Source organism: Coloeus monedula (genome assembly GCF_965178545.1).
Source record: "Coloeus monedula genome assembly, chromosome: 3".
Taxonomy (NCBI): Eukaryota; Metazoa; Chordata; class Aves; order Passeriformes; family Corvidae; genus Coloeus; species Coloeus monedula.
In genome coordinates, this window is record NC_138783.1 from 89,577,656 (window position 1) to 89,595,831 (window position 18,176).

The window sequence follows — 18,176 nt, forward strand, 5'->3', positions numbered from 1 at the left end:
TGCCCCCGCCCCGTGGGGCTATTGCTGGGCGGCGGGGTGGGCAGGCTGCGCGGCTGGTTCTCTCCCCGCCCGCGCTCTCTCGCTCCCTCCCTCTCTCTTTCTCTCCCCGCGAGTTTACCCAGCAGTGCTCTGGTGCGGGCGCGTTTCCGCCGGTTTTTCCTGTCGGAGAAGGGAAGGGGGAGCTGTTTTCTCTCTCTCTCTCTTCGCTCGCAGTATATTTTCTCCTCCTCCTTCTCCTCCTCCTCCTCCTCCTCCTCCCCGGCTATCTTTGTCTGGCTCGCAGCACCCCGTTCCAGCCCCGCGTCCCTGCCCCGCCGCCGCCGGGACGCGCAGCCCCTGCCCGCCGGTGCCCGGCGCCGTTTGATGCGAGGGCAGCGCCGCGGGAAGGGCTCGGAGGCGGCGGGGGCACCGCCGCGGCACTGGGCGTGAGCCGCCCTCCCCATGCGAGAGCGGGGCCGCGGCTGCCACTGCCGGCTCCCGGCGTGAGCGCCGCCGGCCGGGCCGAGCCGAGCCGTGCCGTGCCATGCCCGGGTGCGGGGCGCATCGTGAGGCTGCCAGAGGCTGCCGGCACCGGCGCCGCTCCTGCCGCCGCCGCCGCGACATGGTGTGAGCCCGCTGCCGCCGGGGACGCGCGGGCACCCACCGACTCACCCGCTCACCCACCGACCGGCCGGGATCCTCGGAGGGATCCAGCCCCGCACTGCAGCGCGGGGAGACGGACGGACGGACAAACCGCAGCACCCCTTCTCCTTCCTCCTTCCCTTCCTTCACCTCCCTTTCCCCCCCCCCCCCTCCTCCCACCATCCATCTATCTATCCATCATCCCCCCCGCCAACCCCTCCCAGTGCTGAAGAGTTTCAACCCGGCGGGGCTGGAGTGAAGAAGGGAAGGGCGGAAGGGAGGAGAGGAGCGGAGCTCCGCGCAATTCACAGCTGCTCCAGGGAGGGGGGAGCGGCCTCGCTATTATTTAACAGAGAAGAAAGAAAAATTTAAAGGAAAAAAAAAAAAGAAGAGACGGGAAAATGGCGAACGATTCTCCTGCAAAAAGTCTGGTGGATATCGACCTTTCCTCCCTGCGGGTGAGTGCCGGGGGCCGGGGCGGGGGCCCCCCGGGACCGGCGCGCCCCTTGCCGGGGCTGCGGGGTCAGCGGGGTGGGAGCGGCCGGGCCCGGGGCCGGTGCCGGGGCGCGGCGGGCCGCGGCCGCGTGAGGGGAGCCTTCCCGCGGGGGCGGGCGGGGGGACCGCGGCCCTGGGCTGCTTTTCCTTTGTTTGCATGTATTGGCATGTGCGTGGAAAAACAGGGCGCAACAGCTGCACGCCGCCAGCAGCCGGGTTCGCTGGCTGGGCTCTGCCAGCAGGCATCGCCTGACAAAAATGTAACCCCGCTTCTCTTCTCCCCTTTCCTCCCCCGCCCCCTCTGCCCCTTCCTCCCCCTAGGACCCCGCTGGGATTTTTGAACTGGTGGAAGTGGTTGGCAATGGCACGTACGGGCAAGTCTACAAGGTTTGTGTCAGATTTTCTTCTCCATTTATTGTTGCCGATTTTCCAGAGGGTACCCGGTGCCTGCGCCGGGCTGAGCACACGGCTGAAGGCGAGCCACCCGCACTGGCAACCGGAACAGTGAGGGGTGGTAGAAGTGTTGCCCTTGTCATTGTCACTGGCCTTGTCAAGTTTGTCAGCCTCTTGGCTTCTGCTTTTTCAGATGGGTGCAAATTACTTTCCCAAGTACCCATCCTGAAATGATCAAATGCGCCTTTATTGTTCTTATTACTCCTCTCTGTGCTCTCTCCAGAGAAATGACCAAACCAAGTGGACGCTGTCAGAGTCTGGCTGGGTTATACAAATACGTCCACAGGCTTATTCAGCTTTGATGCTGGAAATCCTTATGGAAGTTGCTGCTGCAGTGACTCCAGACAAAGACATTGGCCTTAATTAAAATTGTCACCCGGTTTCCTTGTTGGAAAACCTTCAGAGTGTTGAAGCTACGGAGTTGGGGGCGAGTGCATCTGATGGGCTGTGCAGAGAAGAGGGGTGCAGAGTGACAATAATAAGTGACCGAAGCAGAGAAGCTTATTTTTTGAAAATCAGAATTCCCAGAATAACCTGTTTGACAAGTGTATGACTTTAAAAAATAGAAATCAGAGAGTGCCCATGTGGGTGTGAAACTAGCCTACTTTTTTTTTTTTTGTTTGTTTTTTTCCCCTTTAGTATGCAGTCCGTGGAACAAACAAATCTTGAGATTGCATGACTTTGCAGTGAGTGCTAGCTACCAGGATGACTAATTATTCACACAGACTTAATACTTGGCTAAAGACTGAAGGCTCTAGCCTTAAACTGTAGAAATGCAAGATGTGTTTGGAGGGAGAAGGAGAGAGATGAAGATGCTTAGCTGCTTGTTTGGTTTTTTGGTTGCTTTTTGTTGTTGTTTTGTTTTGTTTTTCTTTTTGCTTATAAACAAGGGAGTGTAATTGGTGAGTTTCCCTGATGGCAAGATACTGCTTCTTGCAGCTCCAGTAACTAAATAAAGCGCTTTGGTGCCTCTTCTGCAAATGAAACACATGTCAGTTTGTTTTGAGGGCGTGAACCTCAGCCTTCCTGATGGAGATTTAGTCTGCCTGTGCAGTGTATGAGTTGCTTTTTAAGACTTGAGCTGGAATAGCCAGGCTGCTGCTGTTGGTATAAAACTGGAAAAAAGGATGTGGCTCAAAAGGCCACAGGAGAGGGGGAGGATGAGTAAAAAGCTGCACTTTGACACAACCTCGACCATTTAATTTTTTTCTGCCATTTGAAAGGACACAATTTTTTTCTGTAATCCATTTGCTCCCAGAGCTTGCATCATCTGCATCATCATTAAAAAAAAAATTAATCGGGTGTGAATGTGTGACTTGAAACTCTCCTGTTAATTATTGCAATTTAGTGCATTGTTTCCCAGTGTACTTGTTAATGCTTTTGAGTTAATGAGAAAGTTCTCCGTAGTTTAACAGTCTTGACAACAGAAATTTAAAATCTTGTTTTCCTTAACTAAGGTAGAGCTCTCCTAGAATATTTAGTATTAGAAATGAAACTGAGCACGTGCATTTATTGTCTTGGAAGAGCTGAACAAACACTGGATGTCTAAAGACACCGGTGTCTGTGATAATGGGGAGCAACAGGCAGTGTCCTTGCTTGCTATAGAGCCTGCTAGACAGTAATGGATTGACAGGTGTTTAAGTTTGGGTTGGCACTGCTTCTTCTTAGGCATTTACCCACATTTGTGTACATACATTGATAATGCGGACACCTAATAGGGCTGTATGTAAACAAATAATACCAAACCAAAAACCTTCCTTGCTGTGATAAGCATCTTTCTTTTTAAAATAATGAAGTTATGTAAAAAAAAAAAAAAGTTGTTGAAATAGTATTTAACTTTTCTTGGCCACTTTTTTTTTTGCTAGGAAAAATGTTCCAGGGACACCCAAAGATGAGACTGTATGTGTATGTTTCGAGGGCTTTCATAGGAACGGCATAACCGAGGGAAAAACGTGTTTACGGTGTGCTTGCTTGTTGCCTTCCGCTTTCCTCCTACCCAGCAACCACTTCTTGAAATCCCTCTTCCTGGATGGTTTTATTTCCCTTCCAAGCGGTCTGTCATCCCAAGGGGCTGGGGGTGGGGTGGAGGTTGCTTTTGAGGAGCCGAGCTCCGCGATGTAGTTTGATGTACTTCCACATTCGTGTACAGGCATCAGCGATGATGTCACCCGGGAGCGGGATTGGCTGGCTACCTGCCACTGCGGGGAGGACACGGAGGGAGCGGGAGAGGGCATGACGTTATCTCTTTGTCTAGCTCATACACCCGCCGATGATGCCGAAGGTCGTTTGCCTGCCTGGGGAGTCTGCTTTCCAGCAGCGGTGGGACGGGGACTGCGCCAACCTGTTGAAAAGCAGAAAATAGTCTTGTTTCTCTCCTCTTTGCCTTAGCTGAGCTAGCTGGAAATAGCTCATCTATCTGGCTAGTGATATTTCTGTAGCTAGTTCTACCTTAGCTATTTATTTAGCTATATGTAGGTGTATAGATGTTTATATATGTATGAAATGTGAGGGCAGCCCTTGGATGTTTGGCACCTAAATGCAAGTGGAGTTACTCCTGCATTTTATGCATTAAATGGGTTGGCTTAGGTGGAGTGTTACTGTGGGCCTGGGACTTCAGTGGCGAGGTGTTAAAGATACTAAAGTTTTATGCACAGTAAACTGAGAATAGGTTTAGATTAGACATTGGGAAAAAATCCTTTATTGTGAGGGTGGTGGGGCACAGGGACAAGTTGCCCAGAAAACTTGTGGATGCCCCATCCCTGAAAGTGTTCAAGGCTGGGTTGGATGGGGCTTTGTGCAACCTGGTCTAGTGGAAGGGGTCTCTGCCTGTGACAAAGGGGTTGGAACTAGATGATCTTTAAGATCACTTCCAACCCAAACAGTTCTGTGATTCTATGATTCTTAAGTTTATAGAGTTTATATGAGTTTCATTTTCATAACCTTGCTTACACCTCTCCTGTGTGAAGGAACCTTGTGTGTCATGAGCAGCTTGTTACAAAGTGGTGAATTGATTTAAAAAAAGAAAAAGAAAAAAAAAAAGAGGTTCACCAGCCCTGGGTAGCTAAAAGAAAGGGATGTTTTGGGGAAGCCTTTGCCCAGCACAGGGGAAGGGGTAACGCGGTTTGGCTCATTCGTCCTGGAGCCAAGCAGCGCTTCTCTGCTTCTCCTCGGAAATCCTGGGGAATGAGAGTGGTTTTCCCTTTCGTAGTTCGTTCGAAACCCGAGAACGATGGCGTGGAAGTTGCACCGCTTAGATTAGTGAGAAAGCAAAGGGTTAAACGCTGCCAAGTACAGCCGGCAGCGTTCCCTCCGAGCAGAGCCGGGGAGGACCGGGCGCAGAACCCTCTGGGTCGGTCGTTCTAACACTTTTAAGGAGTCCCACGGCAGTGCTGGAGTTGGGAGGGAGAACTTTCCCTTGAGTAGGTCGGTGTCAGCTGCCGGGAGCCGAGCGGCGTGTGCGGGCCGGCCCGGGCCGCGCCTGGGCCCGCGGCGGGCGGGGAGCCTCGGGCCGCCCCCCGGCCCGCTGCCAGCGCCGCTGTGCCCCCGTCAGGCGGGGCAGCCGCGCGGGAACCGGCACGGATCCTGGTGTTAGCCTGCACTTTTGCTTTCTGTGCTTGCTGCTGGCTTGTGGTGTGGCTGGGATGCACCGTGGATATGCTGCCCATGTCCTTCCTTCCTTCCTTCCTTAGCCGAGTCCCGCTTCCGTGTAACTGGAACTTGTAGCCAGCTCACCAAGTTGCCTTAAGGGCTTTTTTTGATCTTTAACAAGTAGTGGGAGAAGCATTTTTTGCATTGCTGCGGTTAGATTTTAGTTTTTCACATCCAGCAGTAAGCTTAATACGAAGTTTGGCTTGCACCAAAATGAGAACACTCCTGAAATTTGTCTCAAGATAAAATTTTTTATCTTTTTTGCAAGTCATTGCTATTGAGCTTAAACATCTACACCATCCAAAGCCTGGTGGATGTTTGCTTCCCTTCTAGGTTTTGGTATTTTGGGTTTTTTTTAATGCAAAAATTACCTGTGACCTAAAGGCAATTGGTTAATACTTTTGAGATTTTAAAATCTTTATCGTCTGATCATTCATAGAGGCATAAAACTTTGTAATTTTTGAGCTCTGTTAATTTGCTCAGTCACTTTCTCTTTTCTTGTGTGTGTGTCTGTTTTTAAAGACATCTAACACTTTAAAATAACCATTGTGAGTGTGCTGTTGTATCTCACAGATAGACATCTTAATTCTCTTGTGGCAGCAATGACTTGGGTGGAAGGATATATTTGTGGGAGTTCTGAGGCATAACAGGAGTGCACCAGAAAGATGAGAATTAGGGATGATACTCCTAATTGCCCTCAACGCCGGCTGGAGTGACTTTCTAAGAGCGTTGTAATAGTTAATTCATAGTGAAGGCTTCTTTTGTTGATCTATGTTGCAGCCTTCCAAAACTGCATGTAAATGATGTGTATTGTCTAACTGCTGGCTCGTAAAAGGAAGTGATGTAAGATGTGATCGTTTAAATGCTGATTTGAAAGTAAATTAAAACTTGGCTAAATGTTTTCTCACGCTAAGGATACCCTATTTTTGTGTTAATGGACTTTCTGTCTTACAAGGTGACTCTGTTGGGGGGTAGGAAGATAGGACAGTTCTTGGTGTTCTCTAGTAACTCAGTTAAGGGTTTTTTTTTCCCCTCCCTCTCCCCTTTGTTTCTCTCACTGCTAAAGGGACATCATTGTGGATTCAAATGATTTTGTTAAACATGAATACAATTCCAGTCTTATCACTATAAAGACAAACTGTACTGGGGATCAGTGAGGTCACTGGCTTTCAGGAACTGGTCCAGACCAGCTCTCTTAAGTATGAATTGCACTTCTTCCCTTCCTCCTGTGTTTTTTTGTGGATTGTGTTGCAAAGTGAGACCTTGCTGTTTTAGAAATCGTGGAGGATCAGGCAGCAGCTGGAATATTGGCACTTTTTTGGGGTCCTGCAGCTGGATGTTTACTCTCCTGTCCTCCCCTAAATTGGCTGAACTTTTTACCAGTTCTCCATCACCCAAATCCTTCTTAATTAAATATACAAAAGCTAGGCAGGTGGCCAGTGGGGATTACTGATATTTATTTTTATTAAAGAAAAAGAGAAAAGAAAGCAATGTGCCAATTGTGGGTAACCACATGTCCCTCTTGTTCTTCCTCCCCCAGTCCATCTGCCTGTTTGCAAAATGTGGGGCTTTTGCAAACTCCTGGGTCAGGGACTCCTTATTCTGAACTAATTAGAAGAGGACTTGGGTGTGTGCAGGGCTTTGAGGTGATGGATGTAACAAGATCCAGCCCAGAGTTTTGTGCTGACTCCTACAAATTTTTTTTAAGCTTTCTACAGGAAGATACTTCAACTGGTGTGGATAAAATTTCAGTTGAAATCATCTGGTACTCTCTCCTTGCTTTTCTCGTGTGTGGGCTCTCTCCCCCTTAGCAGTGGTAGAGGTTGTTTCCCTGGGCTTTTTTAGGTGGAAGGTTTTCCCCATCAAGGTCTCTTCTTGCACCAGGCATGAGGAAGGTGAGCTTTATCTGTAAGGCCTGGAGTAGGGGTTTTTAGTAGTTTTGGGATAGTGAAGAAAGGAGAAAACCAGGAATGTACACCTTCCTTTCCTTACTTTATTTTTGTTCTTCTGGTAGTGTCATGTAGTTTGGTGACATGTTGTCAACTTCCAAGCACCAGAGCCTTGGCCTGATAGTGTGCAAAAATCCTTCTTTTGGTCTCTATTATTGATGCCTTAGGATATTAGCTTTTATATTTTTCATGTATTTGTAATTCTGCAATGCTTTAGTGTGTAAGTCTAAAACTCCATATAGCCTGTTAGCTACTGTTCTCTCTTTCTGGTCAGACAAAACAAATCCTCTCTAGGCCTGAAACTCAAGGATACCTTACTGTCTTAAGCCCCGAGAAATGTGAAGAACAGTGGTTTATGGGGGGAGCACACTTGGGGTAAATGACTTCATTATCTGAAGCTGTAATTGGAGAATTGACCGCTGATGTGCAAATGGACCAAACTTACAAAAGTATGGAAACCTGTGACCCGGTCGTTTGGTTTGGTTGTAGCCCCTGGGGCTCTGAGTGCTCAAAGTGTACCTGAAGGCCCTTCAATAAATATACCCGCTCTTATTTTCTTAATTTTGTCTAGCCTTTGCTTTTAGGTAGCCTCATCAAGGCATCATGATGAGGGCAGATCTGCATCTCCCACCCAAGGGAATGATGCAGAGGAATGTCCCCAAAGGCAATGCAGCATTACAAGAGGTGCTCACCCTTTGCATTTCCTTGCCTTCAGCATATACATTTTTTAGTATATGTTTTTGGACTAGAATGCTAGCTAACTTTTCTCATGTGGTCTAGCATGTGTTTGTATATACACATTATGTTCTAGTCATCTTCTTTTTAAGTGGTACTTGCTGTTGCAAGAGTGATTTTAGCCTGGTACGTGTATACCTACCTTCCTGAGACCTGTTTTCCTTGGAGGAAAGTGGTATTTTTGTTTTTTCCATTTTACATTTCTGCCTGTACAGTCTGGCTCCACCAGGCTTTGACGTTGATATTTAAGCTCAATAGCATTGACTTGCACAATGTGAGCTTGACTGTAGTCAAAGTTACAGTAAGATCCTTATCTGCATCATTATTTTAGGTCTCAGCCCACAGAAAGCAGTGGAAAGAATTCAGCTTGCTTGAACGAGAGGTGGATTTGGGAGGGGATCTCATAGCTTTGCACAAGAGTTCTCTTATCAAATACTTTATGTTTGTAACGTTATGGGTCCCTGATTATTTCTCAGGTTAGCACAGGCTCAAGAAAAGATACTGTTGGCTCTAAAATCAGACAACTATGGGAAGAAGGAGGAAAAAACCCACAGCTGTACAGACCTCTTGGAACCTTGAGGCAGCTTTGTTTGTAGAGGGCTTGGGGATTTTGACATTGCAGCTCAGTATTATTTATTTCCAAAGGGTATTTTCTGCCTTGGATGTGTTGTGAAACACTTTCATAGAGGCACAAAGAATATGCCATTGATTACAAGCTGTGGAGTGCTGCTCAATGGCCAATATGCTGTTGTGAAGCTCATAGTACCTCTACCTAAGCCTTATTCCTGGTCCCCTGTCATGTCCTGAGCAGGGCTCGATGTATCTCCTCCGAGGTGGCCATGGAGCCCTGTAGTCCTAACTCGTGTGGTATCTATTTTGGTGTTAGAAAAAATGACAGAGCAGCTTTTTGAAAGAGGAGCAAATACAGACTGAAGGCTTGATAGTATTGCCGGCAAAGCACTCCCTTGCTCTCCCAGGCTTTGCTGTTCTGCAGCAAAGTGAAATCTGCTGTTCTGAGTGTAATGAATAATTACAATTTGACCTCAGTGGTGTTGGTTTTAATTTGCTGCTGATTGGGAAATCTGTGAAAAGCACCACTAAAGAAGGATGAAATCACAGAGACTGGGGAGTGGAGGTGCTCACCCTTTCAGAGGATTTGCACTTTTGAGGCACATAAGGATTGGATAAAGGTAGGAATGGAGTAGGCTTTTCTCCATTTTACTTAGAAATTGATGCAACTAAGTCCTGTCTGTAATGCCCTGTGCAGCTCAACTGTGTGGGCATGAAGGGTGTTGACGTCTCCCAAAGGTTCTCCTATGGCCTCCTGCTACACCTTGCATCATAGTTGCAAGTGAAGGGTGAAATCTATGGCAGGATTTGTAGTTAGGAAGAGATAGTGAGACAGTTCAGAGAGAAGCAGTCTACTGAAGGTGAATTTACGGAGGAAATCAGAAGATGAAGAAGGAGAACATGGCTTAAATGTAGAGAATGAATTAGAGGACTGCTCATAGTTATGGGAAATAAAAAGTAGTGTGGAGTCAGGGAAATGCGTAATATAAGAAAAAGTAAGGGACACCTTAGTTGTTAGTAGAATCATATTAGCACATGTAATTTATATTAAAAAGATATCTATTATGAAAGAGATTAGCTTTTACCCATTGCTGTTCACTAGCCAGCCAGGCTTTGGACTTATGCACACCAGGGGAATGTTCATTGACACAGGTTTTTGTGCTGATTTTATCATGGCCCAGGCTGAGGAGACCTCCCTTAGCTCGCCTAGCCGTTGTGACTATGTGCCAGAATAAGGGATGTGTTTTGGGGGAGATTGTTTAGCACTCGTGGCAAAATGCTTATTTCCCACCAGAGCTGCGCTTCCCTGGGTTGCTCTGGCACTGTGGCTGTCATTATCACTGTACAAACAGGACGCTGCAAGTGCCAACAGGTCCTGATTGGCCTGTCTAGCAATAAAACAGCTAGCATGGTAAAACTCCTACCATGGATGCAGTTATACTGGTATTGTAGGGCTTATCTGGTATGTCTCTGTCACCTCCCTTTGGAGCTGTCCTGTGGCGCGTTGATAACAGTTGCTCTCTGTGCAGGGATTGCCGTGACTCATGGCTTTGTACCTGTGGTTGAAGGAGCCACATGAACTGTAGCCACTCGCTTCCCAGAGCAAGGTAGCACTACCCTGGAGAAGGTCTGCTGTGGGCTGTGGTCAGGATGTAGCTTCTGGGGCTGTAGGTGGTGTGCCATGGACGTTTGTCTGCTTCCTCCTCTGCCCCTGTGTGCCCTGGGCACCCCAATAGCTCCCTGGCTCTGGGGCTGCTGGTGAGGTCCACTTGCTTAGTGCTCTTCTCACCACCCTGGCTGAGAAAGTCCTAAAAGATCCCTCTGGGCACTGTAGATTTGCAGCTTTGGAGGCATGGCGCTGCTCCACTTTGTACCTGCTTCCAAAGGTTTTCCTTCTAGTGCCACTCTGTACATGGAAATGCAGGTCCACATGTCCATCCATGACACCCCTCTGCTTTGTCTTTGGCTACTCACTCTGTGATGTATTATCCCCAAAAATGGCTTTTCTTTTCAGTATGTCTGTCCTTGGAGTTCCCCTTAGCGTCACTGGATATTTTAGGGCTCTGAAAGTTGTGCTAGTTTTATGTGTAAGTATTTGGGTTACCGTCTTCTTATGTTGTATCAGTCTATGGTATGGGCTTGTTGGCTGTAGTTCCTGCACCTGGCAACTTCACCAGAGGACAAAGGTGAAATGGGAGAGTGTTATTTAGGTAAAAGAATGACAGCAGCTCAAAATAATTGATTTGCATCAAATCTGTTTTATTAACTTCCTGAGGACTACCAAGGCGATAGTTTACTCCTGCTGGTTTACCTCAAAGCTGATGCACTCTGAGATTTTTGTATTTGGCACTGTTAAAAATTACTTGAAGTCTTAAAAATACGACAATTTCAGTTAAACTCTGGTGATTTCAAGAGCTTCTTCCCAGGATTTTGAGAGAGTAGCTGTAGGGGATGACAGTGGGCAAGAGTTCATGATTCTAATTCAAACTCTAAGCTCAAAACAAAATAAACCTGTCTCAAAACTTGCTCCCTAAACTTTGAGCTGTCTAATGGTATTGGGTTGTTTTGTTTTCAAACTTAGAAAAGAAAAGCTTGAGGCCTATGGGTCTTAATGTGTTATCGTAAAGTATTCTGTGCCCTGCTTGGGTTTATGTATCTTAGAGTCAGGTGATGCCATGAAGATTTTTTGCCTTTTCTTTCATACCCCTGTTATACCTTTTTTACAGCTTCTGTATTCCTAGTGCTTTTTCCCTACATTCTTTGACTTGTTTGTCAAGGTAAGAGACTAAACATTTTAGAAGCTTCGTAGTTAGGGATCAGTGTGCCCCAGACCCCAAGGTCCTCTGCAGAACACATTCTGTAAACTAAGACAGAGCCATCCAGGGGAAGGTTCCTTGGGGAGGGGGGCTCACTTGAGCCTCTCATTGGGGAATCTTTGATAGATATGCTAATTAGTAAAGCCTATAATGTTATACCTGATCTTTTGGGGAATATTTGTCGGGGGCGCATTTCGATGCACATGACCTGGACGTGTGCACCTAAGGATCCTTAAAATAAATACCAAGGTAAAATCCCTTTTCCCCTTCTAACAGTGTATGACTCTTGATTTTAAGACCAGGAAAAGGCATCACAGGGACCCCCCCAATATTATTTTGGTTCATTATTTTTCTTTGTTTTTGTGATTTGCAAGGGAAAATCAGTAGAAAACCTAAAAGGAAGCACAGCTGTACCCGTCTTACAGGGCTGTTGTCAGGAGGGAACGCTTGTAACTGAGTTATAAACCCCTACAGACAGGGGTACATAAAGAAGATCAATATGCTGGTGAATCCTTAGCTGTAGTCCACTACCATGTGCTACTGCAATAATCAAAATAATTCTTGGGAGAACTGGTGCAGTAGAGTTTGCAAATAATGATGAGGTATTTGCTGACTGGAAGCCCTAATTAAATTTCTTTTGTGCTTCCCAAAAATCTGATAGTGCTGTGTATCTCCAGTTATGTTATGGTGGCCTGATGGGTGAAAAATGCATTTTGTACTGACAGCTGCTTTTACACACAGATGCTTAGTAATTTACAGCTTGTTTCTGTGCAGTGGGCTTGGATGGTACCTTTGAAGGTGCTCAAGTAGGTGGGCTGCTTACTGTCCTTTTGCTGTCTAATCTGAGCTGTGTGTGCTCTTGGACTCAGTGGAGAGAAATAGGACAGGGGAATGGCCTCTGGAGATAACTACCATAGGATGAGATAAATTGCTCTTTACCTGAGTCTTTGTCTGTTACTTAAAATGGGAACTTCAGATGAATGTCTCAGTTTTATTTCTTCTGAATGTCTAAGATTGGACAGGGTGACCCCACTCTGTACCATGCATGTGACAGCTCCTGCCGTCTGTGTTCTTTGTGGTATATATAGTAGGAGTGAAGATGCCTTTGTAAGTGAATGTATGAAGTGAGTGATGTGTAAAACCCCACTAGCTCATCATGGAAGGGAAACATCAATTTTCTCTAAAAAATGTCATAAGTAAGTGACTTGTTTTTGCATATACCAAGAGGTGAATGTGCTTGCTCTCAGTTAGGATTCTCTGCACTCTTATATGAAGTATTGGAACTTATATGATACAGTTTTTCTCAATCAGATCCCTCAGAAGTTTTGCAGAAATAAACCTATCAGTGTGAAAAAGTGGTCAGTGCCTTGTGTCTCCTCTCTGTGGCTCTGCAGTAAGTGCTGGGGTCTTTCCTGTTCAGGTAGATTATACATCTATAGAGAACGCATTTAATCTAGGTTACTGTTTGTTAGGTGAGAATTATAGAGGCACTTTAGGTTTTTCATGATGTTGATAAGGGTTGTAATTAAGTGCCTGACATTCAGACTTTATTTCAAATGTGTGCTTCTCTGCAAGGTATCCTTTCCCATCAAACGTGCTTGGATTTTTTAAAATTTATTTTTCCCACCTGTATTGTTGTTTTCCCACCTGTATTACTTCTTCAGCTAGTAAGATTCAGTCTGGTTGTGAATCTTGTGTTTAAATCTCAGCCTGTTGTAAACCCAAGCATCTTTTCTCTAATTAATGCTTGGGTTTTCTTAAGACAATATCCTGGATATTCCTTCAGCAGCTACAGCAGACATTCCTGAAGTACTTGAAGTTTCAGATTCCGCACCATTTGTTAAACTGAACTTTCAGTTGCCTGGTAATCTCCTGTATAAACGCAGAAGGAAGTGGAACTCTCATGTGCTGATACTCAGGTTATCCACTGTGCTTTACTTCAGGGTGAGGAGGTGGGAGGGAAGTACAGTGGGGAACTGATGTAATTTATTCCCTGCCACTGAGGAAATATGAGACAGAGGTACAGTCTAAACCTCTGAACATAGAGTAGGTATGTGCTTTAATGAAAAGAGATCCCTTCTTTTGCCTTAGAACTAGCTGGGATCAGTTTTCATGCTTAGCCATGCCAAAGAGAAGGAAGACTTTGCATGCTGACCCTGTGGTCTCTTAAAACCTGTCCTTAGGTGACTAGGTGGGTGGATCTCATGGAGCGAGTCTCATGGTACCCCTGCTTGTTTTACTTGTATTTGTGGTGGAATTAATGTGCTGTCCTGCAGTTGGTGAGGTTTTTGCTTAACTGTCTTGCAGAAAGGCATGAACTGAATTGCTCACATTTAAGTGTGAGGTGAGGAAGGTATTAGGTTATTTTACCATGACTAAACAGCAGCTTTAATACCTTTAAAATTGGTATATTGACATTTATGAGCAGATATCACATTACAGTGATAGCTTCAGGGGCCTTCTGCTGCGTATGTGAGCTCTTGGTTGATTTAGAAAGCAAATAAATAAAATTTTAAAGGTACCTTAACACAGCTAAGCATGTTAAATCGAATATGGAAGGTGATGCTATATCCTTAGATTATCCTGTCAACTGCTGCTATTTCAGCAGATGAAGTTAATGATGTACTGTTGCAGAAAGAACAAAAGGTGTATCATTGAGAACTATGGGGGAATCTGGGATGTGAGAGCTTGTCCTGGGGTCTGTTTGGAGGAGTCCCTGTGCTGCAGAGTTGGGGTTTGGCAGAGCTGGCATGACTCCAGGCTCCCTTAACTTGTCGCCTTCGCCTGTGTTTCTGGTGTGGTCTTGTGGGGGAAGAAAGAATGTCAGCCTATTAATAGTGACAGTGCAGGCTTTTTCCTCTTCATCTCTTACAAATCACTGGAATGCTTTGAATAACAAATAAATGAAAAATCTTTCTTTCTTTTTTTTTTTTCTTTTTTGTTTTTAATCCGAGTGTTGTGAAAAGTGCTCTTTGCTCTTCTTTTCCCCCATGTGGAACACACTGAAATTCTCTGAGCTGACTGTTCTTGGGGACTATGGAGAACACTCTATGCAGCTCCCCCTGTGCGTTTTCACCAAGAGTTAAGTTCTGGGGTGATGACAAGTAAATGTGGGGAAAATGTTTCAAGTCATGTGAAAGAAATGTTACCTGCTAAATAACTTGAGTGTTAAAAGAAGGAATGGGAAAAGCTTTTCTTAGCCTTATAATCTTATATGGCAGGGAATGAAAATCTTTAATATTGACCTAATTTTATTTGTATTTAAGATCAAAGAGCCCTTGTGAATGAGTTGCTTGTCTTGTATGTCAGTGGCTTTATGGTCTTCTGAATGGCTTGAGGCACTAAATCCGTTCTGAGTAATGCTACCTTTCCTTAGGTTTCCTCTGAGGTAATGGAAATGGCTCTAATTTCTTCTTCAGGAATAAAGATATATTCATTATTGAGAAGACTTCTTTTGGGCTAATTGCTGAGTTTGGAGGTGCCTCCTCATGGACCAGGTGTTGTGGCAGTGCTTGTGCTGGGCTTCGGAAAAGGATGAGAGAAATGGGCAACCAAACCACTGTTATTGACACTGCCACTTTGGTCACAGATCAAGTCCTTGCTGTGATCAGAGCTGGCTTTGGAGTGTCCTCATCTGCTGCTGCTCTGCATCTCTAAGCTCTTTGCTAAACAGTCTGTCATCAAGTGCATGCTGGTGTTGTAAGAAGGTGTGTTTTGTATACATATGCTGTGGTTGCATTGGGCTGTATGGGAAAGGGGAAGGTTTTATTTTGTGCTCCCTACCAGAAGGATTTCCTAATGCAGAAAGGAGAAGGGAAGGTGAGGCAGACAGATGGAACATCTTGGGTGGTATCTGCTTACTTTATTCCCAGAGGGAGAGGGATCCTGCTGGCTTACACGATCCAGAGCTGTGCTGAAAGCACTGGGTCTTGGAGATACCTGGGTTTGCTGGAGAATCTGTTGACCCAGAAGCACCATAATGTGGGTTTTAATCTTTCTCTGTTAACTCAGATAGGAGAAGATGGGAAAAGGAAATGTGAACAGCATTTCAAATCTGTAAAGATGGCATCAAAGTGGTTTGTAGATCCTTGTGAATTTGGAAACAAAGCCAGTGGACTTGGGTATTAAAGTGTTTTGTTACTGCTTAAATCTGTTTGCCCTGTAGGATTGCTATGCTTAGGAGGAGATTCTTCTTAAGGGAAGAATCCCAAATCCAGTTCTTTCTTTAAGAATTATTTTTGTGGGTGCTGTTGTCTCAGCTGTTGGCTGCTGGGAAATGGCACATGTAGATGAAAACCCACGGAGGAGGGTGTGGGTGATATGGTACCTCTGGGGTGGTAGTTGTGTCTGCTGAGCCTTGACTGCTTGTGGGTCTTTGTCAGTGGTGGTGGATGCTGCTGACTTGGCAGTGCCTTTTCTCACCTCCTCTGCTTGGAGATGGTGCTTATTTGCGAGAGTGACAGGTGCCCAATAAACTGGGAATATCACAAAGCCTTGCTGAACTTTACCAAAACCTGTCTTTTTGTCAAGGTTAGCTGAAAAGTTTGGGTTGTGTTTTCTTTGCAAGAGTTCTTGGTTTAAAGCTCCATTAATTGTGTGTCAGTTACCATATGTGTTATGATAATAACCAAGAGTGGAAAAGACTAGATTTATTTCAGTAAACATCTCACCTAGTAAAATTTTAATAGCTTGTCCATATTCAAAGGCCATTCCTTTTTCTCTTATGCAGATAGTGCACCCAGCAGCAGTACAGAGTGTTTCCCAGAGAGATGTGTTTGTAACCTGACCTCGAGATGCTGCTCTTCCCAAGACAAGGACAGGGTTGTTCCAAATGTGCTCAGTCCTGTGTTTCTTTGCAAGGCAGAGATTGAGTTTGCCTCTGCTGTGCTGGATTCTGTGGGTTTCTTTTAATAGCGCCTATGGACAGCTTTGAAAGATGATAAAAACAACATGCTGAAATGACTAGGGACTTGCGTCTGAATCACAGCTGTCAGCAAAACCACCTCATTTCGGGAACGGTTCTGCATGACGGCAGAAAGTCTTGTGAGCACCCAAGCCAAACTTCTCTTCAACAAATATGGGATTTCATGGTTTCGGTGTTTTGAGGGAAATGTTTTGAATGTCTTTTCTGTCTCAGGCCAGCAGAAATGCAAACCTTAACAGCTTATGAAACCGCCTGTATGCTCATAATTTAAGAGATGTAAATGTCATTTGAGAGATAAAGAGAGATGAAGAAGTATAGTGGAATAAGAGCATGACAGAAGCAATCATTCTGCAGAGTTGAGGTGTATATTGGTTTAGCTTAGATTTTTTTTTGTAAAGATAGAAGTACTTTGACTCTCCAGGAACAGACCCTGTCTGCTGAAGTCAGAGGAACTAAACTGAGTGTCAGCCTGGCTCAGGAGCTTGTGGTTAGAGCCATGTGGGCAAAGACTGGCACATTTTTGGTTTGAGACAATGTTCACTTGTCAGACTTGAGAGAAAGAAGTATTCTTTCTAGAAATAACACTTTTCGGAAGTGCCTCAGGTCCTTAAATTCTTTGACTTATTCTTTAATTTTTTCTTGTATAATGAATTTTGTAATTTTGCCCTCCTTCTTAGCGGTGCCAGGTTTCTCTCCCTTTCTGTGGTTTGTTTTGTCCTTGCTGTCTTCCCTCAGACTCATCTGATGTGGGTGAATTCCTCCTGCTGTTCTCCCTTCCTCTAAACTCTATACTCATCATCTTTTGCATTTCTTCCTCTAGGCTTTTCTGAGACTTTTTTTTTTGTCTAAAAGTAACTAACAAATACAAAGGATATGGTTAAATCCACATGACCTCTGGTCTATTGGCTGTAGTTCTGCTGAGATGAATGTGGTATATTTGTTTTTATGTTGATGTGTTACTCCACATGCATTCTGTACCTTCTCTGGATCTTTTTTTTTTTTTTTTTGTGGTCTCTTTTTACCCTGGATTTCTGAAGAAATGAAGCTTTTTCCATTTTATTCTGTCCTCAACACTTTTTCAGCCTCGGGGCTGACTTGAGCTGTGTTTTGATCTGGGTTGTGGGTCTGAAATCCTTACAAGTTTCATGAAAAAATAGATGACTAGGTAGATGGGAATGAGAGAGCCTGTTTGCTCTTCTCCTCCCCCCTGCTTTTCAGTTAAACCCTCTCATTATTGGTCATTGGGAAGATGTGTGCCCAAGATTCAGGTTACCCCTGCTTGTAGGTCTGTCTTCTGTTCCAGTGGGGTATTTTTTTTTACCCTGGTCTTTTAGAGAAAAGGGTGGTGCCATTTTCTGAAGTTCGGGTGTTCCCCAGCAGTCAGAGGAGCTCTGAGGGGATGCTTTGCTCTCTCTCAGGGCTTCTCTCTCCACTGGGATTGAAGATGTGAGATTTGGATATGCTGACTAAAGAACATTGAAAGTCTTTGTCTAGACAAGGCATGCTGCCCTTGACACATGCTAAGTTGGTACAGTTTAAAGCCTTGGGTACTTAATGTGTGCTAACCTTAGGAGGTAAATCCAGGGCTAGACAAGCCCCTTAAGGAGGTGGTGAACAAGGTGGGGATTTCTTTGCATTAGTCTTTGCTGTAACTTCAGCTGGTGCCTGAATGCAAAACTAGTAATAATCAGTCATAAACCCTGGATGCTTTTTCTCTTGTCAGCTCCTGTCTGAACAGGGGCTTTTTCATGACACATGCTTGTTTGCTCATATTTCTCTTTAAAGGAAAGCAGTTAAACTAGGCAATAACCACCAGTAATTCAGTGCTCTGTTAAGCATGTAATAAACCAAGCCCCAGATCCCTTGGTCTCGAGCCATTAGAGACTGCCACCCTTTGTTTCTCTCTTGGTGGGGAGGAGGGAAGAAATGGGGCACGACCGGCTTCTGGTGTGGGAAGGATGAAAG

General features: G+C 45.2%; 1 protein-coding gene across 4 annotated transcripts in view; it reads left to right on the plus strand.

The window, feature by feature from the left end:
• The first annotated feature begins 357 nt into the window (after positions 1-357).
• Positions 358-18,176, plus strand: part of MAP4K4 (mitogen-activated protein kinase kinase kinase kinase 4) — a 166,561-nt gene continuing 148,742 nt past the window's right edge. For all 4 annotated transcript variants that reach the window (XM_082279409.1, XM_082279410.1, XM_082279407.1 and 1 more), the window contains exons 1-2: positions 358-1,079; positions 1,438-1,503. In XM_082279409.1, the coding sequence (XP_082135535.1) occupies positions 1,023-1,079; positions 1,438-1,503 (123 nt within the window). In that variant the 5' untranslated portion in view covers positions 358-1,022. The remainder of the gene's footprint in view (positions 1,080-1,437; positions 1,504-18,176) is intronic.